Source organism: Artemia sp. Qi Xiang Cuo, chromosome 5, assembly GCF_049724085.1.
Source record: "Artemia sp. Qi Xiang Cuo chromosome 5, ASM4972408v1, whole genome shotgun sequence".
Taxonomy (NCBI): domain Eukaryota; kingdom Metazoa; phylum Arthropoda; class Branchiopoda; order Anostraca; family Artemiidae; genus Artemia; species Artemia sp. Qi Xiang Cuo.
The window spans coordinates 32,395,863-32,415,142 of record NC_142798.1 but is presented as its reverse complement, the minus strand read 5'-3'; the positions used below and the strand labels follow the sequence as shown (position 1 = coordinate 32,415,142).

Here is a 19,280-nt window from a genome sequence, read left to right as displayed (position 1 = left end):
CTCATCTCATCAACATCACGGCGTCTGCGCATATGTATCTTAATCTCAGATCACTTTATTTTTTAACGCAACAGTCTAATCTCTCTCTTTGTAACTGAAAAAGATCCTCTACTTTTTTTTTAAATTTCTCTCGTTTCCTAAGAACCTAAACTTATTTACATTAAAACTTTCTTTAGCTTTTATTCCACAAGAAAATGAAATCTGAAACTTAATTATCTCTCGGAGAAATACTAAATTATCCCATAAATCTCTTAACCCGTCGAAATCGCGATGCCTGTGCGAAAGTCTCTCCACGACAAAAGAAACTGATAAATCTAGAAAGACCCAATATTTTTCTCATTTCCAAAGAAGCTAAACAGTTTCATCACAGAGTTATACCTAACAGGAGACAACAGTTACACTTATTAGTGTTAAGAGAGATAACACTTACAACAGTTACGTATAAAAAAAATTGTTACATAAATTTTTTTTATTCTTTCTATCGGCTTATATTTCTTACTAAAGAACCGATCGGCCCCTAAAAAGGTGAAGTTGTTTGTTTCTCAAAAGTCAGGTTTAAAAAGACCCCTCCAGTTATTTTTCCCTTCGGAAATTACCTTCCTTTTGTCTAGAGTTGTCGCTCAGCATTAATCAACGCCGCTTTGAGAAGGTGGTGCTTTTATTCTCTCCAGAGATAAGGAAAAATGTCATTGGCTTACGAAATTACGTCACAGCCATTTCTCTTCGGTTTCACTCTATTTTTTTCCAACTTCTATTCCAGAAGAAAAAGAAATCCAAACAATAAAACGATTTAAATAAAAGAAACATAAAGAGACAAAACAAAAACAACATACGCAAGACTTAACCTGGCATTTATAGCTTGTCTTTTATTTCGTTTAATACTGCTTCGGCAGATACAATACATCCATCGAAATTTGAGTGCGAGAAGGCGTCTCCAGCAAGAACAAGTGGAGGATTCTCGCTCAAAACAACACATCCTGGTGAACCTGGATAAGGCTTAGACACCTAGAAAAACAGGATAAAAAGAAGAATTATTTAAATCGTATTTAAAGCTATTAAGCAAAATCAGCTGAAATCACAATACGCTAATTTTAGAGTAAGTGCAATTTTTCTATTAAGCATCGACTGGAAGGCAGTTCGGTGACTTGGCAAATTTTTGCTATTTATGAACTTTCAAAAGTTTAAAAATAAGAATGTTTAATAGTATCCATAGGAAAATTTTGATGGGGAATCAAAATTCGTAGTGAGAATTCTTCCAATCATTTAAATTTATAGATAACGAGTTTTTACATTCCTATTCCAGGGTTCCACCAATTAATGGTAATAAGATATACGTTGCAAAAACCCACTGCAAATCTTCATAATGAAATACAGCTCATTTTCCAGCAAGGATATATATATATATATATATATATATATATATATATATATATATATATATATATATATATATATATATATATATATATATATATATCATTGTCGCTTGTCTTCTAACCGCAGCAGACATGAGCCTCATCTTGATGCCATGACGTCACCACAGGTTCGTTACAACCACCCTGGGCAAAAATGCAAGATCTTTCTTTTAGTCCTGACCTATTTAGATCGTTGTTGTGGCCAGTCATTACTGTCCAGTCGTAGATTTCATTATCAATTTGTTGTTAATCTTCACCTCAGAAAGTTTTTTCCATACCTATTACAACAGTAGTTTAGATCCATACAACATCCCATTTAGTTTCTTAAGGCGTTATAGATAACAAATAAGTGTTTTCCAATTTCCAACCACAGATCACTGTTAAAAAAGGCAAAGCTATTTAGAAATAATTCTGAAGGCTTTTTTTCAACAACGAGTTGACTTTTTCAATTTCATGACTGAATATTCAAATTCAGCATTATTATTAAGAAATTCGGAAATATGGAACTGTGTCTTGATTTGAATAATCATCAAGTTATGAAGTACCAGTTTTAAAACCAGTCCCAGAAAAATACCGGATAATCGCCAAGACGGATTACAAACCAGCGTTGTTTCTAATGCCATAAACTATGATATATATATATATATATATATATATATATATATATATATATATATATATATATATATATATATAAATAATTTCTGAGATTACACTGGCTAATCATGATAAAACATAAAATCGCGAAGAAAAACGAGGACAATTAACAGCCAGTGAAAAAACCGAAAAACTATGCAAATATTTCGGTCAAGACCTCTGCTTGACCGTCCTCAGTGCAGAATAAAACTGATAAAAATATAAAAACCAAACCTTGAAATAAAAACACCAAACTAAAATTGGACGACCAATTTTATATTTTTATCAGTTTTATTCTGCACTGAGGACGGTCAAGCGGAGGTCTTGACCAAAATATTTGCAGTTTTTCGGTTTTTTCCTTAGCTGTTAATTGTCCTCGTTTTTCTTCGCGACTTTATGTTTTATTAATATAAATATATATATATATATATATATATATATATATATATATATATATATATATATATATATATATATATATATATATATATATATATATATATATATATATATACATAAATGCTGGATATTTTTTGTTTTTTTAGTCTTAAATTCCTATTTAATTTGACTTACTTGACTTGCTCGACTGGGTCGCCAGCATAGAGGGAACCAGACGTCAGTGCCATTAGTTGTATCCAGAGTGGTCTGATCTTGGTGAGGGCTGGAGCGTGATTGGGGGTCAATTCTTCTGATAAGTGAGTCGACCGCGGATGACTTCCTTCCGTCCATTTTGTGCGTGTCCATCCTCGGGGGAAGAGGGGTGGTTTCCCATTGTTTGCAGTTGAGTCAAAATCAAAGATGAGTCGGGCAAGTGCTTGAGTGGGTCATACCAGCCCTGGAGGGAGGCTAGAGTTTATCAGACAATGGGTGGTAATTTAAAGGACTGGAGGATCTCCAAGCTCTGTGCCCTTTCGAACCACCTAATGTGTTCGATATTGCCGAGGTGTTTTGTCTCAATAACATAAGGCAAAAAGATGGAAGTAGAACATGAAGGACCTTCATCTTCTGCGTTATGGGCAGAGGATGACGAGTATTCAAAGTTAAGAGTCAACCAAGTGCCGTAATAATGAAGCATAGAAAAAAATAGAATGAATCAGCTTGGCCCAAGACTAGCACATTCAAAACATTATAATAGTTATTGGAAAGTAATTGTCAAAGTTTGAAGCAAAATGAAAAGCCGAATTATCCAAGCCGAAGGAACTAAAAATGAGAAAGAAGTCGCGGAAAGAAATAGGAAAAGGCCAGACATTCCTGAAAAAGCTTTCGCTAATCCGTCTTGGTAAAATCTAAAAGAAAATGAAAAAAAAAAAAAATAAATACAATGTTTACGTAAAAAAATGTTTTATTAAAATACATAACCAACCTGAGAGTATCGCCATTTCTGTGTTTTTACAGAACTTGGCGCTGGCCAATTTGGGAACATCTCCTTAATTGCCTCGAGCAATATTGGCTCCACCTCCGTCGGTGTTTTCTCTAAGTGCTGCTTCCCAAAAGGAACAGATGTATGAAAAACGACAGATGGCGGCGACTCAGCTAGAAGTAAACATGGAAATTAAAGCAATAGAAAAGAAACTAAAACAGAGGAAAACTTTCAGCCAGGGAAGGAAAGAAAGAAAAACTTTCATCCAGGGAAGAAAAGGGGCAGAATGTTTTGCATCCTCTGTCTTTAGTGCAAAAGGAAGGCCCCAAAAATATTCTTAAAAGCGTCCAAACCTCTTCAACTCTTTTGACCTAAGATTTTCAAGGGGTTACCTTGTTACCATAGTATCCTTTTCCAGATAAGAAGCGTCACTCCCTGTCATCCACATCTTCTAATCCCGTGAGGAATCCAACACTAAATATCATGGGTAACACCATCGACTCCTTTCAATCTTATGAATCACATGCGGTTATTACGTCTTTTCTTGGATAAAGGTGTTGGTGATCTTATCTAGCGAGTGACTACCAAGGGTACGCCAAGGGTGAGACAATTATTTTCAAGTATCTGGATGCGTACTTAAGCTAGTTGGACAACGTCGAAGATTCGCATCCGTACATTAGCACCGAAAAGACGTTGCTGTTGAAGAGTCAGAGTTTAAGGTTTGGGAAGTGCGCAGATTTTCGCCACACATTCCTTAACCTGTCAAAGGCATTTCCAGCGCAAGCAATTTTGCACTCAAGACTTCCATGACAACCTCCTTCGAAACATCAGCACCAAATTTCAAGCCGGAAAACAAGTGTCTTAACGTTGTTACCCATGATTTCTAACTATTCTGAAATAACACTTATTATTAAGCAAGTCAGTTTATGACGCAGCGAGGTCACACCTTCCTCTCCTTCAACAAAATAAAAGCATCCATATGAAGCTGGAAACATGAAGTCAAAGCCGTAGTATGTAAAAGTCTAAATAATTGGAGTGTGAATTAAATTAACGAGCAGACTGATTATAATCGTTATCGGAATTCAACTGCGTCAGCAAAATAGCAGCTTAATCAGACCCAGGGAAGGAGGTGACATATTGATTAAAAGGTTTAAACTTAAACTCATTGTTTTTCTTCTCTTAAGTGTAACTGAGCCGGTATGTCAACTGTTGCCGAATGTCTTGATCAAATAGTTAAAATGCAAGACCCGCTAAGTCCTAATAAATAACGTAAATGGGTACGATTTTATAACAGTTGCAGTAAACCTAAGGCCACAAAGGATTGGTTCGATGATGGAAGAGCAGCGGACCCCCGTTAATCCAGCCCCTATCTAATCCGGCAACCCCTGTAATCCGACTTGTCTATTATTTTTGAATATTTTTTTTACAATCTTCGCTGACGCAGATAGTCCAGGATTGAACAGTTTGCAACCTATACGCGTCACTGCAAGTGTGCTTGATGCGTAAGTATTGATTTTTGGTTTTGATTGTTTACTTTTAATTTAACTACACTTGATAGCGGTGCGGCCTACTTCTGAAGTAGGTATCAAAAGACCATCCATTAGGAAACACGTTAAAAGAACTTAATATGAAAGATTAGATTTGTTTTTTTTCCCTTGGTCAATCGTGAAATTTGACACCGTCTAGGGATAAATTAGGACCAGATATAGTCAGCATTCCTAGCAGCGATCCAAAAATCAGTGTATATTCGGAAGTAATAAGCAAGTTGCTGCAAAAAAAAACTATGAAAAACGCTTCAAAAATGTGTTTTTATGCATTTTTATTGCGTTTTTACGAGTCAGACAAACATTTCGATGGGGGGAGGGGGATCCAAACCCCCTACCTCTACCCCTTGGATACGGCCGTCGGCAATACTTTATAATCCGACAAATTCGGTAGTTATCCCTTTGCGATCTAAAATTTCTAAATAATGTCGGTAAGGCTTCTAGAGGCTTCATATATTTCACAGAGACAGCGTTCAAATTAAATATGCATAACATTCGGGATATAATTTCATTATATACAGTGCTACTACTACTACTACTGCTACTAATACTATTACTATTAAACTAAATTAAAAGATTTTAAGTCAATCCAGGTTATCAAAAGGGTTTTTGATGGGGATTGTTGATGGGGATGATGAAATAAATCAAACGGCACTATATGCATCCAGGTGCTAAAAAAAGCGTATCTGCAATATCTCTTGTACTGCAAAGGGTATTAAATTGAAACTATCGGAGAATGATGAGGAGGTTGTGAACTAAATCAAAAGGCACGACGTGCATCTAGGCTGTCAAAAAGGCTAATCTACAATATCACAAGAACGGAGAAAGATATTGAGCTGAAATTTCCTGGGAATGTTGCACTAAATCAACACACTACGAACATCCAGGTTGTCAAAAGAGCTTATGTACATTGATCTCAGGAAAGGCTATGGGAATTTGGCATTTTCAGGGAATGTTAAGGGGGATGATTAACTGAACCAAAAGACACTATATGTATCCAGTCACAAGAGAGCATGCGTTTTTTTATGACAAAAGGCTAAAGGAAAGCGACTATATCTGATTAGGGAGTCCATTCATAGTTAAGTTTATCAACACACTAAATCAACACACTACGAACATCCAGGTTGTCAAAAGAGCTTATGTATATTGATCTCAGGAAAGGCTATGGGAATTTGGCATTTTCAGGGAATGTTAAGGGGGATGATTAACTGAACCAAAAGACACTATATGTATCCAGTCACAAGAGAGCATGCGTTTTTTTATGACAGAAGGCTAAAGGAAAGCGACTATATCTGATTAGGGAGTTTACATACAGTCAGTAGGTTTTGCAAAAGGGGGGACGAATATATACATAGTTTGGTAAATATACCCTATTTTGTCTTGCGGCTCTGGGATCTAGCTGGAACGTTCGGGGAGGGGGAGAAATCATTTTTTTCTCCGGTCCTCGTCCTCATAAAAAAGTTTAAAAAAATTTATTTTTTATGTCTGTCGTTTGACACACTCTTTGGCTAGTATATAATAACTCGCAAAACAATATTTAATAAGTGAAAACACAAGATCCTTGTGGAATTAAATAGGCAGTTTCATGTAGTAATCAAGTTAAATATACAGGAAACAACTAGGGAATTGCACTGAGGCATACAATAGTTACCACCTATGCAAAATTACGTCATACTACATTGCGTCGCTAAAAGTCTAGTATAACATATTTCCACTATCTAAGAAAGTTGTCGAGATAGTTTAATGCAACTTCCTAAAATGGATCCATAGTCTAAACTAGTGCTTCGATATGTACTTTCAAGTTCCAACCTCAGTCCCTTCTCTAAATAGAGGCTCTGGCTTCCCTTTAAAGGTTTTGAAAAGGTTTTTCTTAACTATGAATTGTCTTTTTTTCAAGCTTTCTTTATAATAGGAGTTGTCCAGGGTTTGAGCTGGATTCTGTGCTAAACTGTAATTTTCTTTCCCAGTTAGATCTATATTCCGAAGACAATATGAAACTAAAGATTAGGAAAAAAACACTAAGAAAAGAAAACACAAAAAAAAAACATTTTATTATTTTGTTTCAGACTGCATCTAGTTTCTAAGGCTTAGCAAGCAGGGTTATAGGATTTTCGAGATCTAGGTTCGGCGGAGGGTGTACTAAAAGAACGAAGCAGAAGGGGTTTACCTCCCATGAACTTTGTCAAAGGTCTCAAATAATAATTTTGTTTTACCTGCATTTTATGACAATTGCGACACTTGCATTTTTACCAGCAATTCCCACGTTCAAACTGTGAACTCCCCCTGGATACGGTCCTGCTAGCAAGTACTAGATAAGTACTTAAGAAGTGCAACCTGTTACACAATAAAAATCAAACAAACCTTGACCACGTTTTTCATTGTCAATAGCAATGAAACGGAAAATAGGGTGGTCGTTGACATACTTTCCTGACCACAGTTCCTCTAACTTGACACCCTTATCGAAAAATAAACCAAGAGCATATCGAGAACTGTAATCCACTTCTTCAAGATTTGACTTTACTTGTGAATTTGCACCTGAAAAAAAAAAATAATTGATTTTCAGACAGATCACCACCAAAAGGCGGTATAACTGACAGGTCTTATATAAAAAAGATGTGGCAATAACAACACAAAAATAAGAATAGACAAAACAACAACAAGCAAGCGAAAAGCTAGGTGAACCAATACTTTCCCTATCGCTGAATTTTTTGGGCTTTCCCAAAAGAAAACTGAGCTTCCCAATTCTCTCTGGAAACTAGAGTTCGTAAATAGACGCACAGATAATACAGAAATTGTTAATTTTGTAGGAAATTTCAGACAATCCTATTATCTTCTGCAGAATTTTGGGGAAATCCTGAAAAATCCAGGGATAGGGGAAGCACTGAGGTGAACAGGGGCTAATCCAGGATTTTAGTCACGAGAACGGGAGCAGATAGGATTTTACTGAACCTAGTATTTTGCTCGATAGATGAGCCCAAATAAGTTGATGGTCAACTACTTGGTTTCTAAACTTCAATTTTTCAGCAGCAAAAAGATCAATGTTAGTAAGAGTTAAGTTGCAACACATACTAACTGCGAAAATCAATGTACGTCTTTTTCACATGAAGCGTCTAACGGACCGATCACAGGGCGTGATAACACACTGGGAGAAAGGCAGGGATTTACATAATTTAGCTAACATCTATTTCAAAACATTCATTTGGTTTTAGAGATTAAATCTGAAATGAAATTAAATAGATCTAGTGGCCGAGTAGCTCATTTACTGGAAGGAAATACAAGTCAAAGCTCGAACCCTGATGATGGTTAAAATGGCTAATAATTAAACAATAGAAAAAAGATTAAAGTAAAACAAAAAAAGATCATTTCTTGTAGTAAGGATGAAGTTCGTGACATTTTGAATCGTAAAAGATCTTTATTTTGAGACAGGCACATTATGTTCTCTACTTTTGTTTGCAGTGGCAGCGAACGAAACCTTCTCCAAGCCAAAGCGCTTCTTATATGGCCACACTTCGCAGATAAATTGTTCCAGATGGGAATTATGAAGGGTGGAACTCAGGTGGGAATTTCATGTAACTAAATGGTTGGTAAACCATTGATCTTTTTTTGATTTATTTATCTTTTATCTTACACACTGTGAGGTGCTTTGCTTAACTAAGTATATTACATTTGGATTTGTTGATCAGACAAGAGACCCTTGAGGAGACTCATTAAGTCATTTTCAGCATAAACAGGGCCATTTCTTACGTTCCGTAGATAAGATGAACTTGAATCATCAAAAGCTTTTGGTTTTCCGAGGCCAAGATGTTCCCTAAAAAGCCCAGAAGTGACAAAACTTGCCACAGTATCTTTTCAGGCTTTCCATACATAGGCTTTTTAGAACTTGAGCTAGACAGAGTGATTGAGACCATAGTTAAGGAATTTTTAAATAAAACCTCGGAGGATTATTTTTGAGGTGTTGCACACAATGTTTTTCGTTATTTTTCCCGTTTTTTTTTTTACCCAGTTTTACTTCCTAAGCTTTTTTCACTTAACCTTTTTTTTCAATATAGCAATGCTAACAATTCTGGAAGTGACGAAACTCACTGCTTCTGTTTTTGAATGTTTTTTTTTTCTTAGCATTTCATTTATGGGCGCTTTGAAGTAAAGAAACATCATCTTTGAAGTAAAGAAACAACTGAGCGAGAAAATATGACAGAGCTTAGTTAAAAATTGTTTTATAGAACTGCTGCAGTTCTTTTGAAACGCTGCAAACAATTCTTTCCCTTTAACTTCTTTATCTACTCAGCTTTTTTTCAATAGGGTAATACTAACAAGTATGGAAGCAACAAACTTGCCTCTTTTTCCTGGAAAATTTTCGAAAGTCGGCTTTTCGTAAACGCAAAATTTTCCGAAACAAAACGAAAAAACAGGATAGATACCACGATTAAGGATCTTTTATTTATAATTGTTGAGGTGTATTGTAATCAATGTTTTGCCATACACTTATATAAAAAAAAATATTTTTTTATATAAAATTTTTTTTTTCCAATCCAATTTTTTTCAATGTAGAGATGCTTAACAAGTCAGGATGTGACAATTTTTACCACTGACACACTCTTATTTTTGAATGATTGATCTAACCAAAAGATTAGGACCGACATCCCATCAAAGTAAATCAAGTTATTAAATCTTCTTTGGTGGTATTAAATAACCTAATCCTTGGGCAACCCCTAAGCACCGAAAGCCAAAATTCTCCCCATCAAATCAACACCGACATTAAAGTCAGTTTACAATCCAAATAATTTGGAGGCCTTTCCTATGCAATAACTCTTGAACAAATGACATTGAAAGGGGGAATATATTTTTTGACAAGCACATGTAGGAATTTAAAAAAGAATAACAATAATTTTAAAAGAAAGCAAGAAGAAGTCAAAAATCAAGGAGAATGTTTTCCTTTTTTTGGTTCCTATGGCAATGAACTTTTGTGTTTCTTGTGCAAATTAATTTTTTTGTGGAGTTGAGATCAGCCTGCAAACCTTCCCGAAAAAAACCAATGACATAGCCTGGATGAGCACAGGAGCAGCAAAGCGACTGCTCCTCCCCACCGAAATATAAGTCGTGATTTTTACGACCTGTTTCCCTCTGATTCACGAGAATTTTTACAGTTCGTCTTGTTTTCATTGTTTTGACGAACATTCCCGTATCTACTGTATAAATTATATAGCATTTAGTATAAAACCTATATGAAGCTGTAATCAAGCACAATTTATTTTGCTTAGAATGAAACACAACGTGGAATAAAGTAGAATATCTCAATTGATTCTTTTAATAAAGATTTTTATTTTTTTAATTTCTTAAGATACATATTGTAACGTCATGGTTCCCTAGTTACCAAAAGTTGAAAAAGCAACAATAGGGCGAGATAACAGCTGGTAACACAGAATTCCAAAAATTATATATGCTACGTGCGTATTGTTAGTAGTTACTCCTCAGGTCTTTTCTGGTTGCCTTTGGTTTCAAACATGTTGTGTGTGTACATATTTATATACCTGCATGATTAGTCAGTTAAGATAAAAGTTTAATATTCAGTTATTTCTAAGAGATTGTTCTGATTGATTTACAATTTCTTCCTGAGGTTTTCTTCTAGGAAAAGAAACTACCTTTCGTCAGTAAAATATTTTGTGTAAATTTTCCTTGTGTAAATTTTAGTCATGATTTCCATTTTTGATAATTTCTTAGAATACATTAATGTAGTTTCATAGTTTGCAACTTTTAGCCTGGTGCTAAAGGTTGTAAAAGCGACAGATGAACGAGAAAGGGGGACATTGAAAAAAAAAAAGAAAAAAAAAAAAAAGAATTAATGTTCCATGTGTATTGCTAAAATGCTCCATAAAAGAAGACTCTTCAGGTCTTTTGATAGGCTACCTTTAATTCCAGGTATGCTTTGCGTAAACATATTTATGAATCTAAAGCATTAGTGAGTTAAGATACAAGCATAATAACTGGATCATTCTATCGGTTTTCACAAATTGATTTGTTCTTTCTTCATTTATTTTAGAATTATTTGCTAGTTTTAGCTGAAAAGGATCCTAAGAGCCTATTGGCTGATAATGTTTTGAGTATTTTGTTCCGTTCTATTTTCTTATTATAGTAGCCTAAATTGCGTATTATTTGAAAACGAAAAAAGTGGCAACAGCTAAGGATCTTTCATACAGAACTGTGATGGAATACCTTTGTGGTGCTCCACAAAAAGTTTTGTTACATTATATATAATTCAGGATTACAAAACACTTCTATTACTGACCTTTTTTGTTAAATTTATGGTGTACCACATAAAGTACCATATGTCTATATATTCAAAACTGTGTAAATGACACGACAATTTCTTTGTTAGGGTTGATGTGCCTTAAAGAGAGGGATAGTAGCATGTCTTGTAGGAGGACACAGATTCCCTCTTCAGGAAGCGCCACTGGAGAATTGGCTTTGGAATTTTAAACGGTGCTAAGATAGAATGTTACATATCTATAACCTACTAGAATGAATTGATATGCTTTGTCTAAAAACATTTTTTTAGATTGAATCTCAAATTGCAACAACATTAAAATATTACATAATTACAGTCTACTAAAATGAATAGATATTTTCCATCTAAAGAAAATTTTTGAGAAATCTCCCATCAGAAGGTTCAATCATTTAAATTTTAAACATTTAAATAAATTTGCTTTTGAATTTGCAGAATTGTGGGTACCTCCCAAAGGTATTTACTCATAATCAGTGGAGCCAATTGAAAGGGGCAGAAGAGGCGCATTTTACACCCTAGATTCCCTCTCCTAAAATTTTGAAAAATATTTTTTTTTGGTATTTACATTAAAAACAAATTGAAAAAACAACATAATTCCCCCCGAATTTTGAAAAATTAATTTTGCCCCCCTCCCCTCCCTACATCTTCGTGAAGCTGCGCCACTGCATAGAATGCTATGCATATCTTCAAGGGACAAGGAGAGTTGCAGTACATGTAGGGTTAAAACAACAGTCAATGTTTTTTTTTGATAGTATATATAAATCCTATATAATAATCTAAAACTTCTTTCCATGTCGAGTGCTTTAAATCTACATTGCATATTAACTAAATCATTTGTTTTTTTTTTACTAGCTTTTGTAATAAATTATTCTAACATGAGTGAACACAGTTCTCAGGTTACAAGTTTTACTTAAAACGGTCGGTTTATTAAGGAGTCATTCTTCACATGCCCAATCTAGTCAAAATCTATTTATATTTACCAGAACTGAAGAAAGTTCTCTTTAGTTAGCTCATTCCCTTAAAAAGGGAATGAGCTAACTCACATCTTTGATGTGAAATGATGAAGATTGATAAATTAATTAGATTTGCAGATTGTAGTATATTTGTTCTTTTATATAAAGTAAATAAAAAAAAACAAGTCTTTTTAACTGAAAGTAAGGAGCGACATTAAAACTTAAAACGAACAGAAATTATTCCGTATATGAAAGGGGCTGTCCCTCCTCAATACCTCGCTCTTTACGCTAAAGTTTTCTATTGTTTTAAAAATAAAGTTGTGTGACAGATTCAAACTTTAGCGTAAAGAGCGAGGTATTGAGGAGGGGACAGCCCATTTCATATAGGGAATAATTTCTGTTCATTTCAAGTTTTAATGTCGCTTCTTACTTTCAGTTAAAAAACCTTGTTTTTTTTATTTAATTTGTGAACATTTTTGAATTAATGCAGTTTTGATTTCGGCTCACCGTACATGAATAATTAAAGCGAAATTTGTATATTAACTTTACTTATTTTTGGCTAAATGACTTTCTCGAAATTTTGTTCTGACTTAACTTGCGAATTAACTTACGTAACGAACTTCTATATTCGTATGTTGTATTACGTATATTAGTTAGTTTGCCGCCTTGTCGATGCCTTTCTCTTTACGCTAAAGCTCGAGTTTACTTCGAATCACAAACCCCTGAATCACAAAGGTCGGTTAATTAGAATAGATAACTCTTTTGAAACTACTAAAAAAAACTTTATTGAAAAGGGCTAGGTATTGACTAGGGAGAGAACCCCTCATATACGTAATAATTTCTGTTCGTTTTAAGTTTTAATGTTGCTCCTTACTTTCAGTTGAAAAAACTTTTTTTTTTATTTAATTTCTGACCGTTCTTTCAATAATGCCGGGAAATCCGGCGCCCCCTTCATAGAAATGTCCCTTCCCCCAAGGAAAAATCCTCCATGGGAGGATCCTCCCCCGTAACCCTCTCCTCCGACACCCCCTCCATCAGAAAAAATCCCTCCTGAAACGTCTTTATACTTTCCATTAACCAATCCTATATGTAAACAATGGGCAAGTTCATAACTTCCAGCCCTTCCCTCAGGAACTGTGGGGGATTAAATCATCCTCAAAGACATATTTATTATATTCTCGACTATGCTGAACGAAATAGCTATATCAGAATTTGGCGTAGGTGACATTGGGAAAAAATGAGCATGGAAGGGGGCCACGCCGTTAACCGATTTTTTTGGTCTATTGAAAGAGGCCATAGAACTTATAGTTATCGGCCGGATGAGCTCTATCGCAGCATTCGAAGGCTGATCGATCGGTGTGATTACCCCTGGGCTAATAACCCCTCTAAAACCCAAATCCAAATAAACATGCATCCGTGGTGATCTTTATTCTGACCAAAAAAACAAAATTCCACATTTTTGCAGATAGGAGCATGAAACTTCCGCAGTAGGGTTTTCTGATACATTGAATCCGATGGTGTGATTTTCATTAAAATTCTATGACTTTTTGGGGGCGTTTCCCCCTTTTTCGAAAATGAGGCAAATTTTTTCAGACACGTAACATTTGATGGGTAAAACTAAACTTAAAGAAACTTGTATATTTGAAGTCGGGATAAAATTATAATTTTATTGATGATATCAATTGATATCCTAATTCCGGTTCCTAGAGTTTTGGTTGCTATTGAGCCGGGTCACGTCTTATTTACAGTTTGTAACCACGAACTGTTTGATATATATAAGCACGGGAAAAAACCTCAGGCTTTTTCGTAGCTGGATCTAGTAAAGAACAAATTGCAGGGAATCAGACAGCAGAGTCACTCAACATGACATCACACCAGAGGGAAGCAGATTTCTAAAAGATACATGTGTTATATTATATTGAACATGAAGATTCAGTTTTTGTCAAAAATTTTATTCATATTTAATATCATGCTTTGTTACTTACAAAAAGCGCGTATATATGGCAGTTTCCTCTGGGGAAAAAGGGAAATATTAAACAATAAAAAAAATTCCTTTAAATCAATTGTTCCCTCAAAATAAATTTTCCAAATTGGGTTTTTGGGCATGGTGATTCCAATGGTACAGTTTTCATTTCGATTCAACACCATTTTGTGGGATTTAAGACTATTTTTTGAAGAAAATAGCTAACATTCCTAAATCACCTTCAAATGGCAATTCTTCCTTACTAGGCTGTTTGTTATTTTATTCTTTTTGAGCGTATTTTTACATTTTCGGTTACTAGGTTGCTCCTAAACAACCATTATTGGTAATAAAATAAAAGTTCAGAATAGGGATAAAATCCGTCATCAGTAGTAAAAACTATTGATCAGTTTAGTTTTACTACTGATGACGGTCACTGTATATGTGATTGAAATATCTGGTATTTTTGTGAATTTCTATACACTGTCTATTAAAAAGGATTTTATCCCTATTTTGAACTTTTATTTTATCATCATGGAAAGGCAGTGTGGTCTCCGAATTTATCTACGTCATTATTGGTAATGCCTGTAAATTTGACAAGAAAACCCTTTTTATTTTAACACATAAACACAAAATTGATGTAAAACCAACGAAATGAGCCACGCTAACATCAGACTCCTAATCTTAGGGTTGTGAATTGGAGCTGAAAATTTTTTTTATAACTTTTTTTTACCGTCGACAAAAAATAATTAATATTTATAATATATTTGTATTTGGGCAAAACTTGCACTTGTCCAGTAAAAAATTGAAATTCAATAAATGGAGGAGGAGAGGGGTATCCTTTCTTTTCGTAAATAAACATTTCTAAATCTATCTAGCATCACGTACAACCTACCATCGTTTGTTGAATGAGCAAACCCAATCTAGTCACCAAATTTAACTTACAAGTGAAGATAAAATTGATTGTGCCTGAATATGGTAAAGTTTAAAACGACATTATGGTTGATCAGTAATTTTTGGCATATATATCTAATTTAGATCTATACTGCGTAGAGCACCATCCGGGAGAATCAATTGCAAACCGCGAGAGCCAAAAGCCCGAGAACTGGTCCGAACAAAGCGAGGGCCATACGTGCGTGGGGCCAAAAGCCCGAGCGAGCAGAGAAAGGCAACAAAAAGCCGACGAAGCCAGTTCTTAGCAAGACCTCGGAATAGACCTTATTGACTAAATAGATTGAATGAAGAATGTCTAATAATCTGTATTAGGTGCCGTGCGATTTTACTTAAAGATGTTTATTTAGATTAGAGAAATTCAAAATGGGCAGATTTAGACTCGCTTTGCTACAGCCAATATTGCTGTGCCACAGGGAAATTTCTTAGAAAATTTTGAACGAGCGTTTAACCTCTCAGCGCTGCGTGTGCCGCCTCCCAGATACTTACTAAGAATCCTAGGCATGTCTCCCTGGAGCAAGAATAGTTGCGGCACAGGTATAGTTAAAACAACAGAATCAAACACTCCTTCACTTCCATCTTTCGCCTTGACCATCCAACTGCCTTCTTTTTTCACAATTGAATCCAAGTGCACTTGGTAGGAAGAACAACACTGAGACTCCTTTATGTAATACTTCACTATTGAACTTACCTAAAATAGAGGTGATGATGAAACATTGTTTTTGGGAATATTGGGATGATAAATTGGTGATGAGAACATTACGATGAAGATTGTTTTCAAAACGTGGTAAGGTGCGGGAGCTCATTGAACTAGGAATGGCAGATTAGAGGTAAGTGGTGACGGGGATAGTGAACACACCGAACCCCCTAGGTCCTGCTTTTAGCACAGGACTACAGCAACCGTTCTGCTTTTAAGAAAAAGTGTAAAGCACGCGCAAACGTAAAAGTCCATTTTGGGGAGCAACAACATTTCAGGGGTAGGATAAAAAAAAGTAAGCTAAAGAAAGAAATAAAGGACTATAGTCGAAAAGCACTTTTATCCGGTGGCGGTGTGAATGGTCCCAAAGGAAATAGAAGTCTGCTTGATATGAACAACTACACTGAGACTCATTTTGTAATATCTTACAAATGAACTTACCTAGAAAACAAGTAGAGGGGCAAAAAAGAAACTGGAATCTTTTATTCAAAATTTATACACAAGGCGGGCTATTGAAAGAGCATAAGCCGTAGCACGGTGATAGAGGATCTCAAAACACATGGATTCTCTCCCTCTGTGAACTCACTAATCTTCGCCAGTTTAGGAATTATTTAGCTTAACGTGAAGGGTTGGGCTAAATCCAATTGAAACCACATATTTTGGCTTTTTGAAATGCTTATTGAGCGCACTATCCCCTTGGTGTATTAATATTTGTTTTCCAAGCTGCAGATAAGCCGCAAGAGGGTGATAAATACAAATCGATTTCGTTCCTGTACAAATTCACTAGTCTTCACCAGTTTAAGAGCTATTTTGCTTTACGTGCATAGTTGTGCTAAATCTAAGTCGAAAGTATATATTTCACCTTTTTAATGCCCTCTCCCCCTTGCCTTTTAAAATTCTTTTCTTTTGTGCCATTATAGGACGTATCTTGAAACCATCTGGACTAACTTGCTGTCAGAGCCTATATACATACCTGACTAATGTCAATTTATTTATTCGTGAGATGCTGTTCACGTTTAGTTTTACACTTGATTCAAAAGAATATAGACTTTTCGAACGGTATGATAAAATATTAGTCCATTGTTTAGTGATAAATAATCTCCGGCAATTTTTTGTTGTTGTAACTAAACAGGTGACTTAGGACAGCATGAGCTGGAATGAGGGTTTACTCTTTCATAATCACCCACAATCAAGAATAAATAGTAAATCCAAAATAGCATACATTCCAAGTAACGGGCAAGGGTAGCCAAAATAACTCGACTGAATCGATCAGATAAACTTTTAGATCATTTCTGTTCATTCCACTGTTTTAAGAAATTCATTCAACAAAAATGTTCTCCTTCTTTTGCTTAAGCACAAAAAAGAAGAAAAAAGAGCAATCGTAGCTTTAGTGGGAGAATTAAGGAGATCACTAAATTGTGTTTTCAACCAGGATAAATCTAGGTCTTTTTCAGCCATCAGCATTCAATACAACCGCACCGGGAACCTGTATAGTTATATTTAGATAACATTGAGAAAAATAGAAAAAACACTAAAACATCTTCCAATAAAATTATATTTGGAAATTAATTTTGAATACAAAAACACGCATTTTGAACTATTGCAGGTTTCGGACAATAGGTTGGGTGAGAAATAAGAGCATTCAATGTATTATATTTTGGACCAGGAAATGTCTAGTGCCTTTTCACACATCAATAATGGATACATTAGGAACAGAACCCATATATACATTTGATTTACTTTAAGTGAAGAAATTAGAAATGAAAACAGTGAATCTTAAAAAAAGTCACTGAAAATAAATTAGAAAGATCATTTCCTTCTTTACAACAAGCGCAAAAGACACATCTTCAGCAGCTACATTTTCAAGCTAATAGGTTGAATGGGTAGGTGTTAAATGAGGGTAGCCAACATTTTTTTCTAGGACACATATAGTGCTTTAAAAATTGGTACGCCAAGACCAGGAATGAAATTTTAAAGGAATTAAAAAACAAAACTTCTTAATAGAACTACTAAGGTATCTGAACATCTGAGATATTATTAGTGTGCTTCATACACCGAAGATCAGTTATCTTACTTATCGAACAACTTATCTGAAAGCGCAGAGATACACTAAAAATACAAAGAGATATAAATTAAAACAAGGATTGATCTCTTTGAAAACGTAGAGAGGAAAATTTAATTTAAACATTATAGTGACTAATAAAAAAAAAGTTATTAGATGACCCTTTCAAACTATGATAGAAAATGTACCTTGAGTAGAATAAAAGAAAGACGATAAGAATCCCCGAAAAAAAACGGCACTTGTCTGTTACTTTACCTATGGTAAGTTCTTCATCCATTGACGCACTGTAGAACCTGTTTCTTCGTTAGTTTCTTTCAGCTTAGCGTGAGACAAGACAAAGAGAAGTAACAGAATAGATAGTAAATATACAATTTGGGCTATATATTTGGACATTAGGGGGGGGGGGGGGGTAAGGTATTTGGACAGTATGAAATTATAAAACAATTATTACTTCATAATATACAAAATAATTGTACTTAACACATTTTGCATGCAGGCCCGCTATACTTTAGAAGGTTAGATAATGCCATGCCCAAAACAATACGATAAAAGGTAGTGTAAATATTACCGACATGCCACTTTTTACCAGCACCCTTAATAACGTCCTACTGACAAAAAATGCGACGTTTTTCAGCGAAATGATGATATTTTTGCCGTTTTTTTTGAAGGTCTAGGTTAATATAAACCTGATTGAAACTCCTCAAGGGCAGCAAGGAATTGTCATGCCCAAAACGGTGGAGCATGAGGTAGTGTGCCTGTTACCTGTATGCTAATGTACTTTTCTTATTTTACGAGCACCCTTATGAGGCTTCTAGGGCCAACGGCGAAGGAGACCCAGTGTTTTCACGAAACATCTATGGATGCCGCTTGCGCCACAAATGGCCAAGGAGAAACTATTTTGCTTCTAAACCTTCCACTTTTTTCCGAGCGCAACATTTTGCTAAGCAAAACGCTGATGTTTCTGCAGTTTTAGGAGATTCCGGTGTATGGTTCACTGGTGACATCTCCTCTAGAATAATTAAAATGGCGATATCTTTTGTATGAAAGTTAAATAATACGACCTATTAATGACATGCTACTTTTTACCAGCACCCTTATCCAACCTTTTCCCCAAAATGCAACGTTATACTCAGCGAAACACTGATATTTTTTCAGTTTTTCTCACGAAAAGTTGGAAAACTTGGCCCTGAAAAATACATGATAATGGTAATAAGCTTACCTAAGCTATGGATGTCAGGTATTGTGTTATCTTGGAACGATAATTTCGACAGGACCTGTGCCTGCCATCATCAGGTTCAAATTCAAGACTCTTGCCAGAATATTCTTGATATTCTGGCAAGAGTCTTGAATTTGAACCTGATGATGGCAGGCACAGGTCCAGTCGAAATTATCGTTCCAAGATAACACAATACCTGACATCCA

At 35.1% G+C, this 19,280-nt stretch overlaps 1 protein-coding gene across 1 annotated transcript in view; it reads right to left on the bottom strand.

Moving 5' to 3' along the window:
• Positions 1 to 772: 772 nt before the first annotated feature.
• Positions 773 to 19,280, bottom strand: part of LOC148952039 (renalase-like) — a 34,496-nt gene continuing 15,988 nt past the window's right edge. The window contains exons 4-7 of the mRNA XM_089089495.1: positions 15,589 to 15,790; positions 7,317 to 7,490; positions 3,415 to 3,584; positions 773 to 1,005 (exon numbers count right to left, since the gene is read on the bottom strand). Of these exons, the coding sequence (XP_088945621.1) occupies positions 853 to 1,005; positions 3,415 to 3,584; positions 7,317 to 7,490; positions 15,589 to 15,790 (699 nt within the window). The 3' untranslated portion in view covers positions 773 to 852. The remainder of the gene's footprint in view (positions 1,006 to 3,414; positions 3,585 to 7,316; positions 7,491 to 15,588; positions 15,791 to 19,280) is intronic.